General features: G+C 33.4%; 1 protein-coding gene and 1 long non-coding RNA gene across 2 annotated transcripts in view; one reads left to right on the top strand and one right to left on the bottom strand.

Moving 5' to 3' along the window:
- Nucleotides 1-1,317: 1,317 nt before the first annotated feature.
- Nucleotides 1,318-3,272, top strand: LOC132561503 (uncharacterized). Its single transcript, XR_009554709.1, has 2 exons — nucleotides 1,318-1,403; nucleotides 2,107-3,272. It is a non-coding gene; the product is annotated as an uncharacterized LOC132561503 (long non-coding RNA).
- Nucleotides 3,273-10,540: 7,268 nt separating this feature from the next.
- The window catches only part of LOC132561500 (secretin receptor-like), a 53,293-nt gene continuing 43,937 nt past the window's right edge, over nucleotides 10,541-19,896 (bottom strand). The window contains exons 8-13 of the mRNA XM_060226197.1: nucleotides 19,109-19,169; nucleotides 18,744-18,816; nucleotides 18,279-18,370; nucleotides 14,720-14,861; nucleotides 14,120-14,161; nucleotides 10,541-12,183 (exon numbers count right to left, since the gene is read on the bottom strand). Of these exons, the coding sequence (XP_060082180.1) occupies nucleotides 11,824-12,183; nucleotides 14,120-14,161; nucleotides 14,720-14,861; nucleotides 18,279-18,370; nucleotides 18,744-18,816; nucleotides 19,109-19,169 (770 nt within the window). The 3' untranslated portion in view covers nucleotides 10,541-11,823. The remainder of the gene's footprint in view (nucleotides 12,184-14,119; nucleotides 14,162-14,719; nucleotides 14,862-18,278; nucleotides 18,371-18,743; nucleotides 18,817-19,108; nucleotides 19,170-19,896) is intronic.

Below are 19,896 nucleotides of genomic sequence, written 5' to 3'. Positions count from 1 at the left end.
TAGTGGTTTTCACCAAACAAAAATGCTACTTGAAGGCAAGGTTTTTTCAGAGTTATTGGCAAATGGCTGCGAGCCTAGGATTATTAATGAAAGCGTCTTTATGACCATGATTAGGGATTAATACAAGAATGGTGCAATTCTTACTTAGAATGGGAACAAAAATTTGTTACATCAACGAGAATTTATAATCTTCAATAAGTGTCACATTGTTATTGTTTCCAATACGATTTATTAAAATCTAGAAAGTATATTAAGGGAGGTGGTGACTTCTTTATGTACTTGACATGACACAATTTGATAGACAACATGGCAGAAGGTAGTAAAAAGAGTAAAAACAGGGGTAGGGCAGCAGTTTGGTTTAGAGAAAATTAATAACAAAATAAAGACCTGTTTGTGAAAGTACACAGACCTTTATTTGGTAAATATCTCTATTGTCCCACTAAGCCTATGTATATTTTATTGATGTGACTCAGCTGACGATGTATGAAGTGTGTCAAACTTACTGTCGGTATCAAATAATTATATCACTGTTGATGTAATTAATCACCCTCTAAAACGTAAAACAAGGTTAATGTGTGAATTGTACTGAATTTATTGTTAAACTAATATTTATATGAAAATAATGTTGTAACGTGTCGAGTCCAGCTTGATTTTCAATACAAATATCACAGAATAACTTATTTATTAAATGAATGATGTGGAAATAAAAGTGTAACAAATATCACTGTGCAACATATTTTTATTGAATAAAACTTGAAAATAATTTTTTCAGCTAAAACATTTGCTAATAGGAGCATTCTGATATATTTAATTGGTTGGTGACCTTTATTTCTAGGTTAGAAAAACATATTTTGAAAGAAAAAAGCTATCATAGTATCACAATAGTCTCTTGACCATCGCAATAATATTACAGTAGTAATATGACCCCTACGACTATGTTGGTTGTGTTGTGCAATGTTGCCTTCCAATAGCAGTTTGTGTTTATCAGGAAGCCGTGAAATAGACTTTTTCTAAGCTGTTGTGGTTGTGTCGTTGAGCAAGACACTTCAAAACAATTAACCAATTAATCAGGAAGAGATGTGATTATCCTTCCACATACATGTAATGAGGCAGCCACTAGCTATGGTGCTATACTAGTGCTGACTACTAATATTAAATACAGAGACTCACATCAGAATTATGAACTTTACTGTGTAAAATTGAAGTCTCTTTTAATCATGATAAATTCTGTTTTCACTGACACTATCCTTTGCGTTAACTTTATGCTAAACTTTAGTGTTGAAATTTCTGATTCACCGTCTTTTTTTTCTGTTTTCAGTGGTTATATAAGGGGAGATAATTGTGCCATCCCTTATCACATCTCATTTCAGCCAAACTATGATAACGGTGCACTTCTTACAGTGGTAGGTATAGTTTTGTCACATAATTTCCAATATGTTCAGTGACCCCCATCATATATTTGCATATGACGTTGATACATTCACAGATGACTTTGTGACATAACAATGAAGACCATAGGTATAGAGCAGACATTACATGAAATTTTGTGTAAAAATGTTTCTACCTGACTTTCATGAAAAATTGATGAAAAGGAAATTAAGCTTATTTTGTTATGTGATTTTTGAAACTTATCACAGATTTTTCGTTTTTCTAAATTGAAAAATCATTAGACTTGATTTACATAGGAAATGGAAACTCATGTAAGGTTCTATGTATTGAATGAGGAACATTATTTTATACACCTGTTTTCATTTTTTCTTGTATTTAGATGTATTTTTTGTTTGTCATTGGCTCTAAATTAGATACTATATATCACTGTAAGTATGTGTCGATTAACTTTTTTTAAACTGAAAATATAAACATTTGTTGATTTTTTATTACAGCAGACATTACATTTAACCTTTTTTTATTCTGATTGATATCCATATGATTGAAAATCACATATCTTGCTTATTTGAATATCTGAATGTCTAAATATGTGAAAGAGGCATTTTAAAGAAATCAAGGAAAAACCTTGAAACTAATATCATTGTTGATGGCCTGGTTGTATATTTCAGCATTTCCAAATATGTTAAATATAACTTGTGTCATTGTTCTACTTTGTAGGTTTGGTCGACTGGCAATGTGGCCTACATTCCTCTTTACTTTGTCGCCAGTGATGTCGTGGAATATCACAGGTTTCAACAGAATGCACCAATGTTGAACGGACAAATACTTTCTCCAATTCAGTCTGTCTCTTGACACCACTTTGACAATGACATTTAGCCTGAGGACTGTAATTGTGTTCTAAAAGACCGTGGATGTGATTGACTTGGATATTCTTCCTGTCTTAATTGTTCAGTTTTGTTAATACGGTGATGGAGAATTCTAAGAAACAAGTGAGATAGATTTCCTGTCAAATTGTTAAGATGCAGTTTATATATTGATAGGTATTCATGTTTGGATGACTTTTGCTGACTTTGGTGCAATGATTATTTTTAACCTTCCAGTTATTAAAGTACTTGCAGGCTATTTTTTCTTGTCCTGTCTGCCTGTTGAAATATTCATCACATTTTGCTCAACTGTCTTAAGATCTGTTCCACTGCCAATAACTGTTTCTGGTTGTTATGCTTTGTATATGAAGGTTTTGAAGATATTTGAATAAATGAAAATAATTGCTAAATATATGCATACTGAAATTTTGTGAAATTTGCTAAAAAAATCCAAATTTGGATCGCAGAGTTAGTACATATGTAATAGCTTGACATCTACATATAATTACTATATAACATGATGTTATGATGATCACTTAATGGATTATATTTGTACAGAATTAACATGTTTAACAGTGTACTTATAGGATTTAATGCAGACTTGAACGATGTCATGTGTGAATTAAATGTGTTAATGAATGTGTTATACTGAATAATGACCGGAAAGTGCTGTTTGATCATGTGATTTTATACTTTTATGAAAGTGTACATAAAGATTTTGACATGTTGTTTCATAAACCTGCTATTTAGAAATACATGTGTATATGCCTGTATGAATTAGATATTGAGGAGTAGAATAACTTCTTTATCAGTTATTGAACAACTGAACACAGTGTTAACAAATGTAATATATTCTTTCATGGATTGGATTGTCATATATATTTTCCAACATGTTATAATCGCGATCATGATAGTGGTATGATAGAATGTAAAGAGATACTGTGAATGTGATATGTCATTGTTTATGAAAGATGTAATGCATTTTCAGAAAGTTTAAATAAAAGAATCATGGACAAGTGACTTATTTTCCATTAGCTGTAGATTTGTGTAGGAGAATGTCAGACTTTGCTGTGCCGCCTTATATAGTTCACTTTGCAGCCTAATTAATCAATCTGAGTTAAAAAATGGTCCCAAATTACTTTTAACTTTTCATGTTTCTTGTCATTTTGCAAATCGATTTGAAATCTCAGACTATTATCATGATCTCAAATGGGTTAAAAAGTTCCATTTCTCTAAAGAACATTCATTATATTTTAGATATTAGGAGCTTCCTGTACCATAGTAGTTTTAAGCTTCAGTTAACATTACACTTGTAGATTAGAAATTACCATAAGAACATTTCAGAATGACCACAAGAGGATGGAGGATTGGGGGGACCACCTATAGGCCATCTTGGTCACCACAAGATGATGGAGGGGTGGGGGGGTCACCTGTAGACCATATTGGTCACCACCACAATATGATGGAGGGGTTGGGGACCACCACAAGATGATGGAGGGGAGGGGGACCATCTGTAGACCACATTGGTCACCGCCACAATATGATGGAGGGGTGGGGGACCATCTATAGACCACATTGGTCACCACCACAAGATGATGGAGAGGTGGGGACCATCTATAGACCACATGGGTCACCACCACAAGATGATGGAGGGGTGGGGGACCATCTATAGACCACATTGGTCACCACAACAAGATGATGGAGGGCTGGGGGACCATCTATAGACCATACAGGTCACCACCACAAGATGATTTAGGGGTGGGGGGACCATCTATAGACCACATTGGTCACCACCACAAGATGATGGAGGGGTGGGGGACCATCTATAGACCACATTGGTCACCACCACAAGATGATGGAGGGGTGGGGGGACCATCTATAGACCACATTGGTCACCACCACAAAATGATGGAGGGCTGGGGGACCATCTATAGACCTCATTGGTCACCACCACAAGATGATGGAGGCCTGGGGGACCATCTATAGACCTCATTGGTCACCACCACAAGATGATGGAGGGTTGGGGGAACCACCTATAGACCACATGGGTCACGTAGTTTCATATGAAATAACCACCAGGACATGTCAGGATAAACACCTATAAAATCTGTTGATCCTGAGTTTAATCTCAGAACATAGTTATTACACAAGAAACGTTGGTTGTTTGCCGTGTGATTCAGTATTATTCATTTTTTGACCGTTCTAGTTGCTATTCACTGGCATTTGTTGTGTAGAAATCTTTGAAAGAAACATTGTGCTTATATTGATGTCGACAGTTAACCTTGCAGTGGAAAGACGTTCTTTTTAATTTTGATGGAATACAGAATTGCTAAGTACAGATTGTACAAAAGGCACAAATTTACTTAGAGTGGGACCAAACAGTGAATTAAAGTGCATCATACAGGACTTGTAAGTGATGCTACATCACACAGCTGTTTCATCCTTCCAGGACACGTCAGTGATGCTACATCATACAGCTGTTTCATCCTTCCAGGACACGTCAGTGATGCTACATCATACAGCTGTTTCGTCCTTCAAGGACTTGTCAGTGATGCTACATCATACAGCTGTTTCGTCCTTCAAGGACTTGTCAGTGATGTTAAATCATACAGCTGTTTCGTCCTTCAAGGACTTGTCTATGATGTTTGATTTTGGTTCAAAGCATTCTTGGGTGAAGAGAAATCAATTTTGTATAAACAGGAATTCTCGGCCCCATTAGACGGAATATGCGGGGTCCAATTCGGGATATAGAGGGTAAACATGAAATCCTGTTTCTCCTGCAGGAACGATTTGATTTTTCCAAATCTAGTCTGAAGCATTCTTGGGTGGAGGGGAATCAGTTTTATATAAATGATCGGTCTCAGTAGTAGTAAGTAGTGGAAATAGAGGAGATTCTGTAAACTCTGATTCTGTCCCAATTTGGTCTGAAGCATACTGTAGGTGAAAGGAACCTAATTTTGTATCAACCAGGTGTGTGACATCAGAACTGTGGCCAAACTGGGGAAATGTAAGGATATTATCCGGTCTGAGACAATTTTTATATTTTATATTTCAGAAATTATTTGTCATATTTTAATTTTAAAGAATTAGACAGGTGAGCGATTCAGGCATCAGCATACATCATGAAGATGAATATCTATAATCGAGAACGATAAGATGTATGCCAGAGAAATTGCGATCTAAATCCCGTTAAATCCCGTTAGTATATCTGGTGGTTCCATTGTTAACGAAGTAGACTGATTTAGATTTCTAACCTCTTTGATCTTCAGGTGATGAAAGGTGCTGATCATTTGTGTGTGTTTTGTACAACCACTGAAGATTATACGTTGAAAAATGCAAATTGTTATTGTGTCGCCTGGATAGACTTTGCTTTCCGAGGTTGAATAATGAAAGTGTCTGTTAATCAGAACATGTGAATTGAACTGATGGATGCAATTATCGTTACTCGTAGAAGTTAATGTCTCATTCAAGGACTTAATTTTTCGTAATACATAATGGTATACTGTAAAGGTTTGACAACGAGTACATTCAGTTTTGTATACCATTATACCTTATTATTAAAATTCAGCGAAGGTAACCTGGTTTATATCATGGATGTAGAGATTAATTTGGTTGCTATGTTATTGGGATAGTACATTGACCACGTTTTCATTTATTTGTATAGTTGCACCGTTCAGAATATACACGTGTACTTGACGCTGTTCTGAAATTTAAAAAGTACGAACTTTATTTAGTTATAGGTCTACTGCAACTCCACGACTAGATTTTGACTTTTCTTTCGACCATTTTAGACTTTCCTCATAAAAATTAGGCCCTTAGCATTACTGATGAGTCCTAGAAAGACAAAACAGCTGTATGATGCAATTAAATTTATTGTTTGGCTTTACTGTATCTAACTATAATCATTGAAAGGTGCTATTCACTTGTGTGTCACCATCTAGATTTTGACGTTTCTTTCGATCAGTTTTGGTTTGCCTCATTCTCCTCTTAAATTTTAAAATCAAGGTACTTAGTATCCAGGACGAGATCAGTAGGACGAACTGACTGTATGATGCCGGTAAATGTTTAATTAGTTATTATTTTATCTTATTTTGAATTTGTATTTACAGGTGCTAAACACTTGTCTGTGTTTTATAAAATCTTTGAATACAACCGTTTTCTCATACTGTGTCCTCGATACTCCAGCTGTTATGATGTCTTTCGCTCGCTGCACCCCTAGAACATGTCATGGCAAAATTGAAGGCCCAAGCACGACACCTTGTGGAGAAGACGAGAAGACTTGTTTGATCCTTTCATGTACATCAAACGAACCTAGAGCTCGCATATCAGTACTGGCACTAAAGAATGGTGTTGCTCCTTTGTAATCTTCAAACGAGCGTATAAGTCTGTGATTGGTCAGTTTTTCTTTTCTCCTGCTACATCAATCAAATTACTTCGCTTGTGCCTTTAATTTTGCCACGGCATGTTTCAGGGGTGTAATGAGATCTGTGTAACAATGATCGCAACCCCTGGAGTATCGTGGACGCACATACCAAGCTTCCCTGAAATATCTAACAAACAACGTATGAAATATAGTAACACAAGATTTATTTCAATAGAATAATAAAAAAAAAAAATTATGCAGCTGAATGAGGGAATGATGAAACACTTCAATATAACATATGAACTACTTGAAATAAGATATATAAACATTGATGGACAAACATCTTCTCTTAATAGCACTGTTTCGTAGACCCTCAGGTGCACAAGTACTTTATTTTAATCTGTCGTCTATTTACTTGCGCACATATTTCTATTATTGTCAAATTAACCAACACCACCTTAAACACAGTAGACGAAGGAGTGTTTGTAAACGACACATGTAAACTTATTTATGATTTGTCTTGGAAATAAAATAAACAGAAACAACCCGTACAACACATTAGTACCATAAGATGCATCCTCGATACTTCCAGGATTACAATCACTTTCGCTCTCTACACCCCTAGAACATATCAAGTCAAAATTGAAGGCACAAGCGGATTAATTTGATTGGTTCCAAAAGAAAAAAACTGACCAATCACAGGCCGATACGATCTTTTTGAAGATTACGAAGGAGCGACAATTCACGTCAAAGCAACAACAATATACCGTTATGCAACCCTAATATTTGTTTGGTGTACACCAAGGATCAAGCGAGTCTTTTCGTCTTGTCCTCAAGGAGTCGAACACGGAACCTTCAATTTTGCCATTGAATGTTCCAGGGGCGTTCCAGAGAGCGAAAATAATCGTACCCAAGGAGTATCGAGAATGTATAAGCTAGGAAAAATCAATGTATGTAATTTAAAATATACCCAGAAACACTGCATTTGAGAACTGCAGATGAGCACCACAAAATGTTTAATTTGTAAAAATAGTGATAATATGTCATTGACATAAAACAACGGGAAACACAGTCTTAGGTTGTATGCTGTTTTAGCCAAGCTCATGTGTTCTTGATTGAAGATTATCAATGAATATTTTATAACAATTTCAATACTATTTGTATTCTCTCAGGTAAAAATTGTTTGAAAGATTGATGATATCTAAGATATATCGACATGAAGGTGATCCCAAGTTGCGTGAACAGTCGAACTTCGTTATCTCGAACTTATGAATTGAAGACTCGCTTTAATTCGAAGCATTTCATCGGTCCCAGTCAAATTTCACATCTAACATTCGAACTTGCTTAAATTTAATTCTCGGACAACACGAAGTAACATAAAGCCGACTTCAAGATAATGAGTTTTGACCGCATTTACAAGAGAGGCTTCAAAGGTTATAAAATTATAAATGCACTACAGTCCATTATTGAAAGAAAATCCAAAAGTGTACGTAGAATAAAGAGGGCGCAATTTCAAAAAAAATGCTGTTATACCAACATTCATGATGATGAAATAAGTCAAATTTGCGAAGGAACCGGACTCATTGTAAAGTAAAAACAGTTTAACAAAACTTCCGTTCTTGTCGTGACAAGACTCTATCATTTTGGACATATGTATACACAAATTGCCAAATATTGTTTTATAACTATCCGCTCTGTTAGAGTATCAAAATTTGTATTTCTGAAAAAAAAGGAAAAAAAAAAAAAACCTAAAACTACCAGTCAAGCTAAAGGAGTTTAGTTTTACTTAACCTAAATAATTAAATTATTATATGCTGTCTTGTATCTTATTGTTTGTTATTTGTTCATATATATTTGCGTAGATATATTACTTACAGAAAGAGCAAAATTCATTATTTTGACTCTGTTTAAAGTTTGACAGTAAGATCCAAAACACACGATTCGTAAAACAATAATTTCCTAAACATGACATACCTGTAGTCGCAGCGAAAAACACTTTTGAACAGAACATGCTTTGTTCTATACACACGAAGCATCCAAACGATCCAAAATTGCACAGAAGTTGATATATTGAAGAAAGCATTCATTTTAACTACTAACGTAAGGGTGTAGAGATTCTTGTTGCTTTTAAGAATTCTGAGAATAAACAATACACATACTGGATTTACAATTAGAAAAAATATCAATATTTAGGTTAAATAGGTAAAGAATGATTTTATATAAATGATTAATATAATCAACGTGAAAATGAATACCACACATATAAAGGTCTGTATTATTTATACCCTCATGAATAGGGAAATATGTATGAATATTGATGTCCCCAAATTGTATATATTGCAGTATTAACTTCAATATGAATTTTACTGACATGAAGGTTAATGTTACGATATGGCGACTGCTGTGACAATTTACTAAGTGATGAATGCACTTCTAAAACTGCATGATTTTACACGCACAAAGAACAATCATGATGTATGTTTGGTAAATGGAGATATGGATGGTTTTTATGAGTGAAGTAACTTTATAAGTGCGACATTCGATGGGGACTTATAGGTGAATTGAACCAAATGCATATCACATATAAGATGTATTGATACCAAATGTGATTTTTTTGTGGAAAAATACGAGTTTGTACAGATATAAACGCGGCAAAAAACGCTATCATACATATGTGTCTACTGTAAAAAGCTACAGGTGTATATCATCGAGTCTTTATGAAGACTAATATCTCATATGTAAAGATAAATAAATTACACGTAAATTTTATCTTACCTGGTTAATTATATGCAAAACGATAAATGCATGACGAGTTTATTCAACAGACACAGGCTATCAACGAAGACAGACATTCGGGTCCACTTCAAGTACGATTATCGCAAATATATACAACTGAGGCTTGAATTTGTGAAAAATACATGATTCAATTTAAGAATAACATGAAACACACAAATGAACAGTTTATTTTCTACTATGAAAGCAAGCGAGTAAATTTTAGTGATCCGAAACGAATTCTGCCTAAGTTACATCAGCAGTCATAGATGTGCAGAATGTTTCTGTATTCTCAATGTAATAATTCGTAATGATACAACTGAGCGTGATTTCAAAGAATGATGACATGCTGTCAAATCTCGACAATCTTCAAATCAAAAATGAATTCTAATTTTTATTTCTTTGGAGAGGGAGTAGGGTTAGTGGAGTGAAAAATTGATTACATACGATATGCTGTAATATAAATATGGACAAATTTAAAAAAAAACTTTTCAACACGTTGTCAGAAGGTTTCCAGTTATTCCTGAGTTTGAAGTGTTGATACAAAAAAAAATGATATTCGAAACAAAAAGTTAATGATGTAAGAAAAAAATATACTACATAATAAAACAATGGTGTAATAAAATGAAATTGACATTAATCTAAAATCTTTAAAACAAATTACCCCAACACACCTCATTTTCTATATATATATGATATATATATATAAAATATCAACTTTAATTATTTTACAACAATTGCGAAACAAGGAATTTGAACTTGTTGGCCCGGATGTAAGCGTGCAATGGGTTTTATGGTAGTAAGAAACCGGAGTACCCAGGGAAAACCCACGTGTCGGACTGGTGAACCTCCTACCTTTTCATGTCCGTTCTGGGAATCAAACCAGTCAATCTATATTCTAACACATTTAAGTAAAAGTGTGCTACCACTGCGTCATCCGACCTCCCAAAGAGAAATCTTATCAAAACAGAAAAGTGACTAAGACAATATAACTAGTGCGTTGTCATATTCCATCCTAAAACTGTATATATTTCTCATCATGTTGAATAGCAATATGATGGGGACGGTGAAAGTAAGAGAAATACTTTTCAGTTTTAATAACAAATATCGAAAGTTCACGAAGAACATATGAAGAAAATGTTTTTACACGGTCGTGGTTAAATGGATTGATATGTATTACTATGAAAACTACTCTGATACACATTCTGCAAATCTTATACTAAAGTACTTGTATGTGAGGTGTGCCGTTCTCCATAATTTGAATTATTTATTTTTATAATTACATTACGTTTTACATACATAAATAAATTAATAATCATATTAAGTAAAATGGTGAAAAAAATGAAATGGACAACATTCAAAATGGAATGAAATACCAAAAATTGTCGACAGGTCAGTCATTGCCGCATATGGCAACTCTCTCTCTCTCTCTATCTCTCTCTGCTGTTTTGATGGATGCCTTCTTAACTCTTAAAAAAGGCGCTGCTGAAATCGTCTTTAAACAGATCCCTTTCATGCATCTTCCATAAATTTTACATAAATTTTACAGCAACTCAAAGTGATCGACTTTGAGAAGTTCTAGCACTTTTCTATTATTTTTTGGCGTTTTGGTTTGAATGGAAACCACCACTCTGTTTTCTGTCTTGTAATGATCTGCTCTCTCGCCGATAATCGCATACTATATATGTAGTTAAGAACATTATGAACAGATTGATGACTTCAAATTCTGTTGAACGACTTCTTCAGAATATCACGTGATCAATTTTCTGAAGTTTAATTGCGATGCTTCAAGCGAAAGATTGTACCGAAACGGCCATGTTACACTCATTATTGAACAATACAGAAATCAGATAATTTCCATTATCTTTCAACAGGAAGAATCGTTAGAAGAATCAGAACGGCTTTTCAATTCACATGGATGGCTTATTCCACCAATGCATTTGTTATCATGACATTTATAGTCGACTCTGTTCACTAGTCTTTTGATTTTTTTTTCTGTTTGGTAAGCTTATCCCATCTAATTTTTTTACCCTCTGTTTATTTTTGGTCATTACTAATATATGTATTCCATTGCATACGTTCTTGTCATTCACTTGGAATTCAGTATTTTCACGCATTCAATTGATTGACGCGATCAGCTGATAACGGAATGCGTTGCCAAATGCTGTTTCCTTTTCCATGGGTGAATCGTTCCCTTTGATCCGATACATAAAATGGCCATATAAATATTTATTTGTTTTTAACCTTCCGATTTTTTCCCCATTCATTTGCTTGTATTTCTATTCACTAAAAATACTTCCTGTTTGTGTCTGTTGAACAGGATTGTCTGCATTATCCACACTGAATTTCACATTTTTTAACGTTCATTTAAATTCAAAACTGTTTTGTCAAACCACAATGTTTTTCCTTATGTAAATAAAATATAGGTTCCATAGGTTACCTCCCTTTACATCCGTCTTCAACAACGTCTGCCTGTTGACACTCAAGTGTATGGTTATTATTCAAACAAGGATCTACTTCTTCACTCTTCGGCCACACCGTATCTAAGTGATTGTCAAGAATACTTTCCTGTGAAAGTTCACTTGTAAATGGGACTTTTTCCTCGATAATAGTCGGACAAGTATTCATTTCCATGGGATTGACTCTATCAGTGTACTGAATGGATCCATTCATGCCGTCGTTGCTAGGGTGATGTCGCGAACGACTAACACGGGACAGGAAAGACGATCTCGTGCGATAGCTCTCTGCTCTCCGGAGATGGCGTCTCATCCACGCCTTTTTTAGCTCTGACTGAACCTGTTTAATGATGACGTCAGCATTTAATTACGCAACCAGTTATGACGATATTATACTTTACATTTTATTTTAGCGGTAACATCTTAACGAAAAAAACATTAATTGACCGAAAACAATAAAATGATAATAATTATTAGAATAAAGGGTTTAATCCATGAATGATTTTTAAAATTCATATTGCTGAAATCACTGTTGCATTGTTTGAGGAGAAATCGCCACGTTTTGCATTAAACATTTGGCAGAATTGAACAAAATGTGCATCTTTTTCATGCTGGAAAATAACAAGACACGGTTGTAACAAAATAAACAATAAAAAGAGAAATGTAGATGAAAGAGAATGTATGATGAATAAATATTCAGAATAGGCTGCACAGAAAAGTTTCCTACACACAATAGCAAAACACACTCTTTAAATATCCATTAGATATTTTTCACACGGAAGTAATATTGAGGTAGATAGAGTTCTAAAAGTAGACACCTGTATACATAAAGAATAACTGCTTTTGAATATCAAACTTTCATTTTCACTCAACTTGAATAATAATTACTCAAGATAAATTATCTGTATTTAGTTATTGTTAAATAAAGGCCTCATTACGAACAGCTAAAACTACGTGGGATTGTAGATCTGATTGCATCATAATAAGATGGGGGCTTTGTCGGCTCATTTTCTCCACCACGCCCTTTTAAGTTCTGATTGAACCTACAAAATAACGAACCACCAATCAAATTAACGAACCACCAAAACTACCTGTCAGATAAATACTGTAAAATCTCATATTTTCGTGGGAGTTTAGAAAACTACTAATTTTCTGAATACTTGATTTCATTAAAAGATATTGCTCTTTCAATTTTCTTATACTAATTTTAATGTACCTAGCTTATATTACTGAAATGAGTTCATGGATCAAGTCTACTCATGAATCCAACGGAAATATAATCCCACGAAAATGATTGATTTTTACAGTTTGACCATGAATTATTAAACAACTGATATTGACAATACTTTTTTTTAAAAAGATCATCGATGGTTTATCCGAAACGACATTTCAAGAATGTGTATATCACACAAGAACCAATTGAACAGTGAGGTGTACCATTATTCAAGAGGAATTTAAACACATATGAAACATGTACATTTGCTTATTATTATACTGGTTCTCGTTAGAGAAATAAATTTAAAAGTGAATTAGTCATATTCTAAAATATTGGAACGACATTTTAAGGTTAGGAAATGTATAGTACTAAATGTTATGGGTGGAACTCAATTCAATGTCAGTTCGTTTGGTTTTAAATGAAAAACACAATATTAGTTTAGTTTTGTTAAAAATGAATCATTCATATTGTTATAAACATCTCAATAAAAAGAAAAAGGTTGTTTGTTAGTTTAGTGCTAAACAACATTATTATATGTATGGTGGTTCGTTATTCGACACTAGAGACAGATACCTTTACATATATCCCACAAATGATTCATTTCTCGCGTACCTTTATTACAATCAATCTCATCACAACTATCATAAACTACCCCAGTAGGTCAAAGACTGGTGAGAGATAACCAGCGGTAAGTGAAAATTTCCAAATAAATATAAAGTTAGCGAAATTTCGAATATTCTTCATCATTTCAAAGCTGTACACTTGTTGAGACTGATCAGATTGATAAATTTGGAGAATTGAATTAGTCTTGAACGGGTTATATGTTTTTATTTAATTTTCACACAAATTGAGTAACTAAACTTGGTAATTTAGTTGGAAAATACGAAAATTAATACAGATATGTCAAGTTAAAATCCGAAGTGAAGACATGCAGGTTTATCTGTATTAATGGTATAACTGAAGGGTTGTGGAATGTTAGTATTTCTGATGAATGTGAAACATGCACACATGGGACACTGGTTAGTGCATTACAATGTCCCGCACAAAGGATATTCTTTACCTCTGCGTTGAGGAAACAAAACAGCAAAGACAGCAAAAATCCCTGAAATAAATCAAAGCAAAGAAAGATTATGGTCAGCAAGGTCAACTTTTATTACCAGAAATAGATATTCGATAAACTTGATATGTGATGTTGTTTAATTTCATCCTCCTAGAGATATCTCATAAAATAATAGAAATTGCCAAACATTTCTTTAAATTATTTCCATGTAGTTTAGATATTTCGTTAAACATTTTACAGATAAAAGTTAAGCAATATTATCTCTCTTTAAATATTGTGATACCTCTATTGAAATTAAAGATATGGTAACGAGGATATCTCTCCAGTAAGTTTAGAAATCTCGTTAAAGGTTTTACAGGCAAAGCAATAATATCTCTAAATATCGTGATACCTCTATTAAAATTCAAAATTCTAGTGACGGAGATAGTTCTACATGTTTAAGTGATATTTATAAAAGCAACCGTGACATGTCAGGTTTGGTTAAGAATACATTTCTTTGTATTTGTCCCCTCATAAGAGTAATTAAATCTGATATCTTTCCTAGAATAAGTTTATAAATTCACCTGGGATAAGTTAATCTGATATGAAGTAATAATTTACCTGGAATGAGTTACAGAACATCTCGACATACAGTAAATAGATGATAGCCTGCTGATCCATGCTGCCGAATGGCACATAGGTAAACACGATGTAATGGACACCAAAGAGTGGAATAAGGATCAGGGTTGATTTGGCTAACCTCCTGTAGGTGGAGAAAAACGGAACGAGTCACATGTGAACTGTCAATGTAAGTACAACTAATAATTTCCAAAAGGATTCCCTCCTTTTGAAACAATGCATTAATTTAATTTCAAAAATATGTCTTGACGGTATCTGTGAACATTTAAAATCAACTATGATTCTGATAACTTTCAAAATATTTCTGGATCAATTCATTAGAAATGTTAGTTTATTACATATATTCAGAACCAGATTTTGTCAAATTCTCAATGTACAGATGGGCATTTAATTTTAGATTGGAAGAAACATCAGATATGATCTCGGATTGATTTTATTTCGAAACAGTTCAAGGTACACTGGTATACGACGCTGTTTTACAATTATCAGATATATAAAGATGTAAAATGCATAGCTTTATTTCACGTTCATGTCAACTGTTCTATCTCTGCACTGCTTATATATTAGTGTATATTTTTGCAAGCTAAATACAATTAGTAATGAGTTTGGTCAATTCTAATTATGAAGTCAATATGTGAATATTGACTTATCAGCAGGATGTGAATTTTAGACAAGCAGCTACACATCATGGTTTTGCAGCTCGTTTCATTTTCCTATCGCATAGATGTTTTATTTTATGTATCATTGTAATCTGTCTCTACTTCTTACATATTTTTTTTTATTTCTAACTGATCACACTTATAATATCAAAATGGACAAATATGGTCTACATAAAAATATTTTATAATAAAAACTCATGGATAAAATTTATCACACTTAAAATACGTATCTAAGACAACGTGAATGAACACTTGCTGTATTCATATTTCTTGCGTTGGTAGATAAATACATGTTCACTAATGAGCTATCGTTCAATTTAATTTCACAACTCATGTGTCAGAGGTAATATACATTTTCTGTATCATACCACTGTCATCACAAAGTACTATACTAATGTGTACATGGTGATCTCTAGCATTAAGTGTCATATCGTAACCATAACTACACGAATGTAAGTTCTAATGGCATGCTTTAATGTTATGTTAGACATTTTCTTTGATATTAAGATAATAAAGCGTAAACAAGAGATCCGGAAGACACATTGGCACCCATCTTGGAGAGAGTTATGTATGAAAATGAAGTGAGGAACTTATGTATTGCATAGGTACCTGGTTGTTTTCTTAGACATTCCTATTTCTTTAAATGTACCTCTACATCAAAACTGATATTTCCACGTGAACTATGATACGAAAGAAATGATTGTCTTTGAGCAGAGTCGCAGATCTTATCATAGGTCACGGTGAGCTTGGTACGTCACACAGACGCCTTCTGCCTATTATGCTTATTTGGAGGAAGTTTGGTGATACAATATGGAACAAGGATAGGAGCTATGCTTTGAGCTGAGCTACGCCTCTAATAGTCTTGGAAAGGAAGGTATAACGATTTGAAAATTAGATAGGGCGATTCGGGACCAAGGGAAATATGCACTGACAGTTTAGAGAAGATCCTATAGACAGTCTTACATGCGAAGTGATTAGCGCTTACATACTTAATAATTTGCTAGGGTCTATGTGAGTATGGAGATAATCTGGTCTTTTAATGACGTTTAAACCACAGGTCTGTGAAAAACTTACAAACTATAATAAGACCACATTCATATATCTGTTTTAACAGAATCTTATGTCCCTGTGAATAAGCCATGGTCGTGTAAATCTATTGATTTTTTTGCGTGAAGTTTATTTTGACAGTTATATCCCTTTGTACACAAGATTTCAGGTTACTGGTGTTTACTTTCATTCATTCCTTATTCAAAGGGTTTGTTCACGACTGCCATGTCATACATCGGCATATTCAGAAAACTATTACTCAAGGCTTCGAAAGTTGCAGAGTGATGATGCCCATAGTATTAAAGGTTATCAACGCTGGTTGTCATTTTGAAAATGTGACGTATATCGTTGATGAAGCAGAAAGCACACCTATATACATTTGTTATTATGATTGGTTAGTTTTGAGCCACTTTCGTGCCATGATGTTGTTGTGTTGAGCAGTGTTATAAAAATGATCACAACAACGAATCACAAGGTCTAACATGTCATAGTTACGAAATAAGCTATAGATTATATCGTCTGGTGTAAAATCGTTAGATTAATGACAGATTTTCAAACTTGACAATTACAACACTCAAAGTAACGCCCATGCGCCATTTTCCATATATAATGCAAACATAAAGATACGGAGGTATGCTAGCGTCTATCTGATTGTCAGATTTACGATAGTAGGTTCAAATGTAATATCGTTACCCTGCTCTTAGAGAAACAACACCTATTACATAACATTTGCTATCATGGATGTGATATATGGCCTAGCCAAGCTGTGACCGACTGAATGTTCTCAATGTTTACATTGTGACGTCATAACTTTATGGCATTATATGCACTTTGACGTCACTTACGATGTTTGAAAGCCAATGTCACATCTTTTGTATATTAATGTTTACACGAATTTTGACTTCATATTGAAAATGAGACATGTCAGACAGTTGATATAGCCAATCATGTACATTTCAAATTATTCAAAGTTGAAAATTGAAAATCGTCAAAACTTAATAGAATATGATCCATTTACAACACTCCTATCAATTATGTATCAAAATAAATATTGCTATTAATTTAACATCTTGCGAAAGTATCTCACTCTCATTCGACTTCACTGTATGAAATAAAGTAAAAGCTTCCCAAGGAAAACATTTAACTTGTGGAATAGAGGTTGGAAAAGAAATACTATTAACCAAATGAGAATATAAGCATGGAGTAATGATACATTGTATTAGGAAACATGCTCTTATGTCACCCCAGAAATACCAATAACGACTGTAAGTTTTACATAACGTAACATATAGACGCAGGTATAGGTACTTCACAATTGACAAAGATTCTCCTTTCAAGCACATACATACATATACTTATAAACATTGATTTTTTCATACAACCTATGATATGAAAATATCTGAAAAGAAGATTAAGGATAGAGTTAATGCTTCATTTCTTTACAGTGAAATTTGAACATAAATAAAGGAATGTCGTAAATAGGAATTGTAAAATGGTATTAAAGAAGAAGAATAAATAATAATAAGAAAAGGAATGGACATTTATTTCAGTTTTCAATTTCAATGCCTGAGTTTACGTCGATGTTGTTTCATATTTAATATTATTTTTTTTGATAATTTTGTTGTCATCACTAAAAAAAATCTAGGAACTATTTTTAACCACCTGCATTTGTAAATCTCTTTGTAAAGACGTAAGTGCGATAAAACAATATAAGAAACACAATGTAATAAATTAGCTCACCTGATAATTAATATTCTTAATCGCTTTATCGTAAAAATACAAACACAGCATATACGAACAGAATATACTTACTTTAAATGAATCAGTTCACTTACCTGTACCTAAATTTCTTTGTTTCTGGGCACGGTGATGAGTTGAGTTTGGTAAATAGTATTCGTACGATGTTTATGAATATACAAATATTGATCTGAAAATTGAATAAACATGTCTATAACAATTTGAATAACAAAATTAAAAAAACAAATGACATGACAAGGTCGCAGCTATTTTGTTTTCAAGCAAAAAGTCGATAAATGTTAACCAGATAATAATGTATCGACTATGAAGTTAGTTCAATAAATAGTTCGGATTCCACTGTCTTGAATGGATATAAGTAAACAGTTTTTTTTGTTTAAATCTCATAACCATTTCTCATTGCATAAATAAGCTTTCAGTATCGCAAATATGTTTGCGAAAAGGGGTTTGACCTCGATATCATTCGTTCCCATTAATCGACATCAGCCATTAGATTCTTTCATTGCACGTTCCTAAAATGGTGAAGAAGCATAGCAGAAACTTACGACAGTGGTGGCAGTTATAGGTCCATATATAATCCATATTAACCATGGTTTGTCGTAGTATGTATTCCAACAACTGAATAAATGAAAATAGATTTCTTGAATTATATGCGTTTTAACTATAGGCTATGAAAATATGCATATTTCCTATAGTAAATACCCGTGTTTTAATCTTCAAATACTATTTTTTCTACCAATAATTGGTTTAATATTTCTTAAAGCATCATATTCCGCCTTACAATTTGATACCTGAAATTTTCATTCGTTTTATTCTGAAGACTAATTAGGTATGGTGTTATTGTTAAGGTATTATGCCTATAACGTCTTTCGCCCTGTTCATAGACAACATATTTAGAATATATACGTACTTTTCATTGTCTATCGTGGCTCTGACAACTGCCCATGGTATGATAAACGTCATCGGCAAACCTAAAACAAAATTATTCATCTATACTGATAATGTCTCATATAGTAAAATCCTCGAGTGAAAGACAAGCAAATGCATATCACCTTTAAATACAAAGACGAAGTGTACACTGCGTATACTGGTATAGGTTATCGTGAGCAAGATTTAACTATGAAATCAAGTTCCAACGAAATTGTATATATTGTATATAACAATATGTGTGTGTGTTTTTGAAAATCAAGAAATTTGAGCCCCACAAAATTATCGAGTATGTCGTATGATTTTATATCAGACCTTAATAAGAAAACAATTTTGTTAAAATATCAGCAAATGTCATATTTGAATTCTTGTGATATTGCTAAAAGTAGCTTATTGCGTCTGGCCATTCCGTTAATTATAGTGTAGTGCAGTGCTAGAAAAATGGAGAAATGATTTGATAACGTAAATGCTGTGAGTCATCTTAAAAAACAAATTGGAGAAAATAGTCACGTATTAATAAACCAAATAGATGCACGGTTTACAATATATACGAACTTTTCGTCCTTTTAAAATCTCGTGCAGCACAGACTCACAAAATAACTGGTGTATTTGTATCTCTTCTTCAGAATTCCATTATTCATTTCGACTTAATTGAATTTCATCAGCTGCCTGTTTCAATTATTGATGTATATTGCATCACTGAAGAGCCCTAGAAGGACGAGGCAACTGTATGATTCACAGATACAGGATAAGTCCTTATTTGGCTCTGAA

The sequence above is a fragment of the Ylistrum balloti genome, unplaced genomic scaffold (assembly GCF_031769215.1).
Source record: "Ylistrum balloti isolate Yb309-2 unplaced genomic scaffold, AGI_CSIRO_Ybal_v1 Utg371216, whole genome shotgun sequence".
Classification (NCBI taxonomy): domain Eukaryota; kingdom Metazoa; phylum Mollusca; class Bivalvia; order Pectinida; family Pectinidae; genus Ylistrum; species Ylistrum balloti.
The sequence above is the reverse complement of the archived record's forward strand: the minus strand, read 5'-3'. Positions and strand labels throughout refer to the sequence as shown.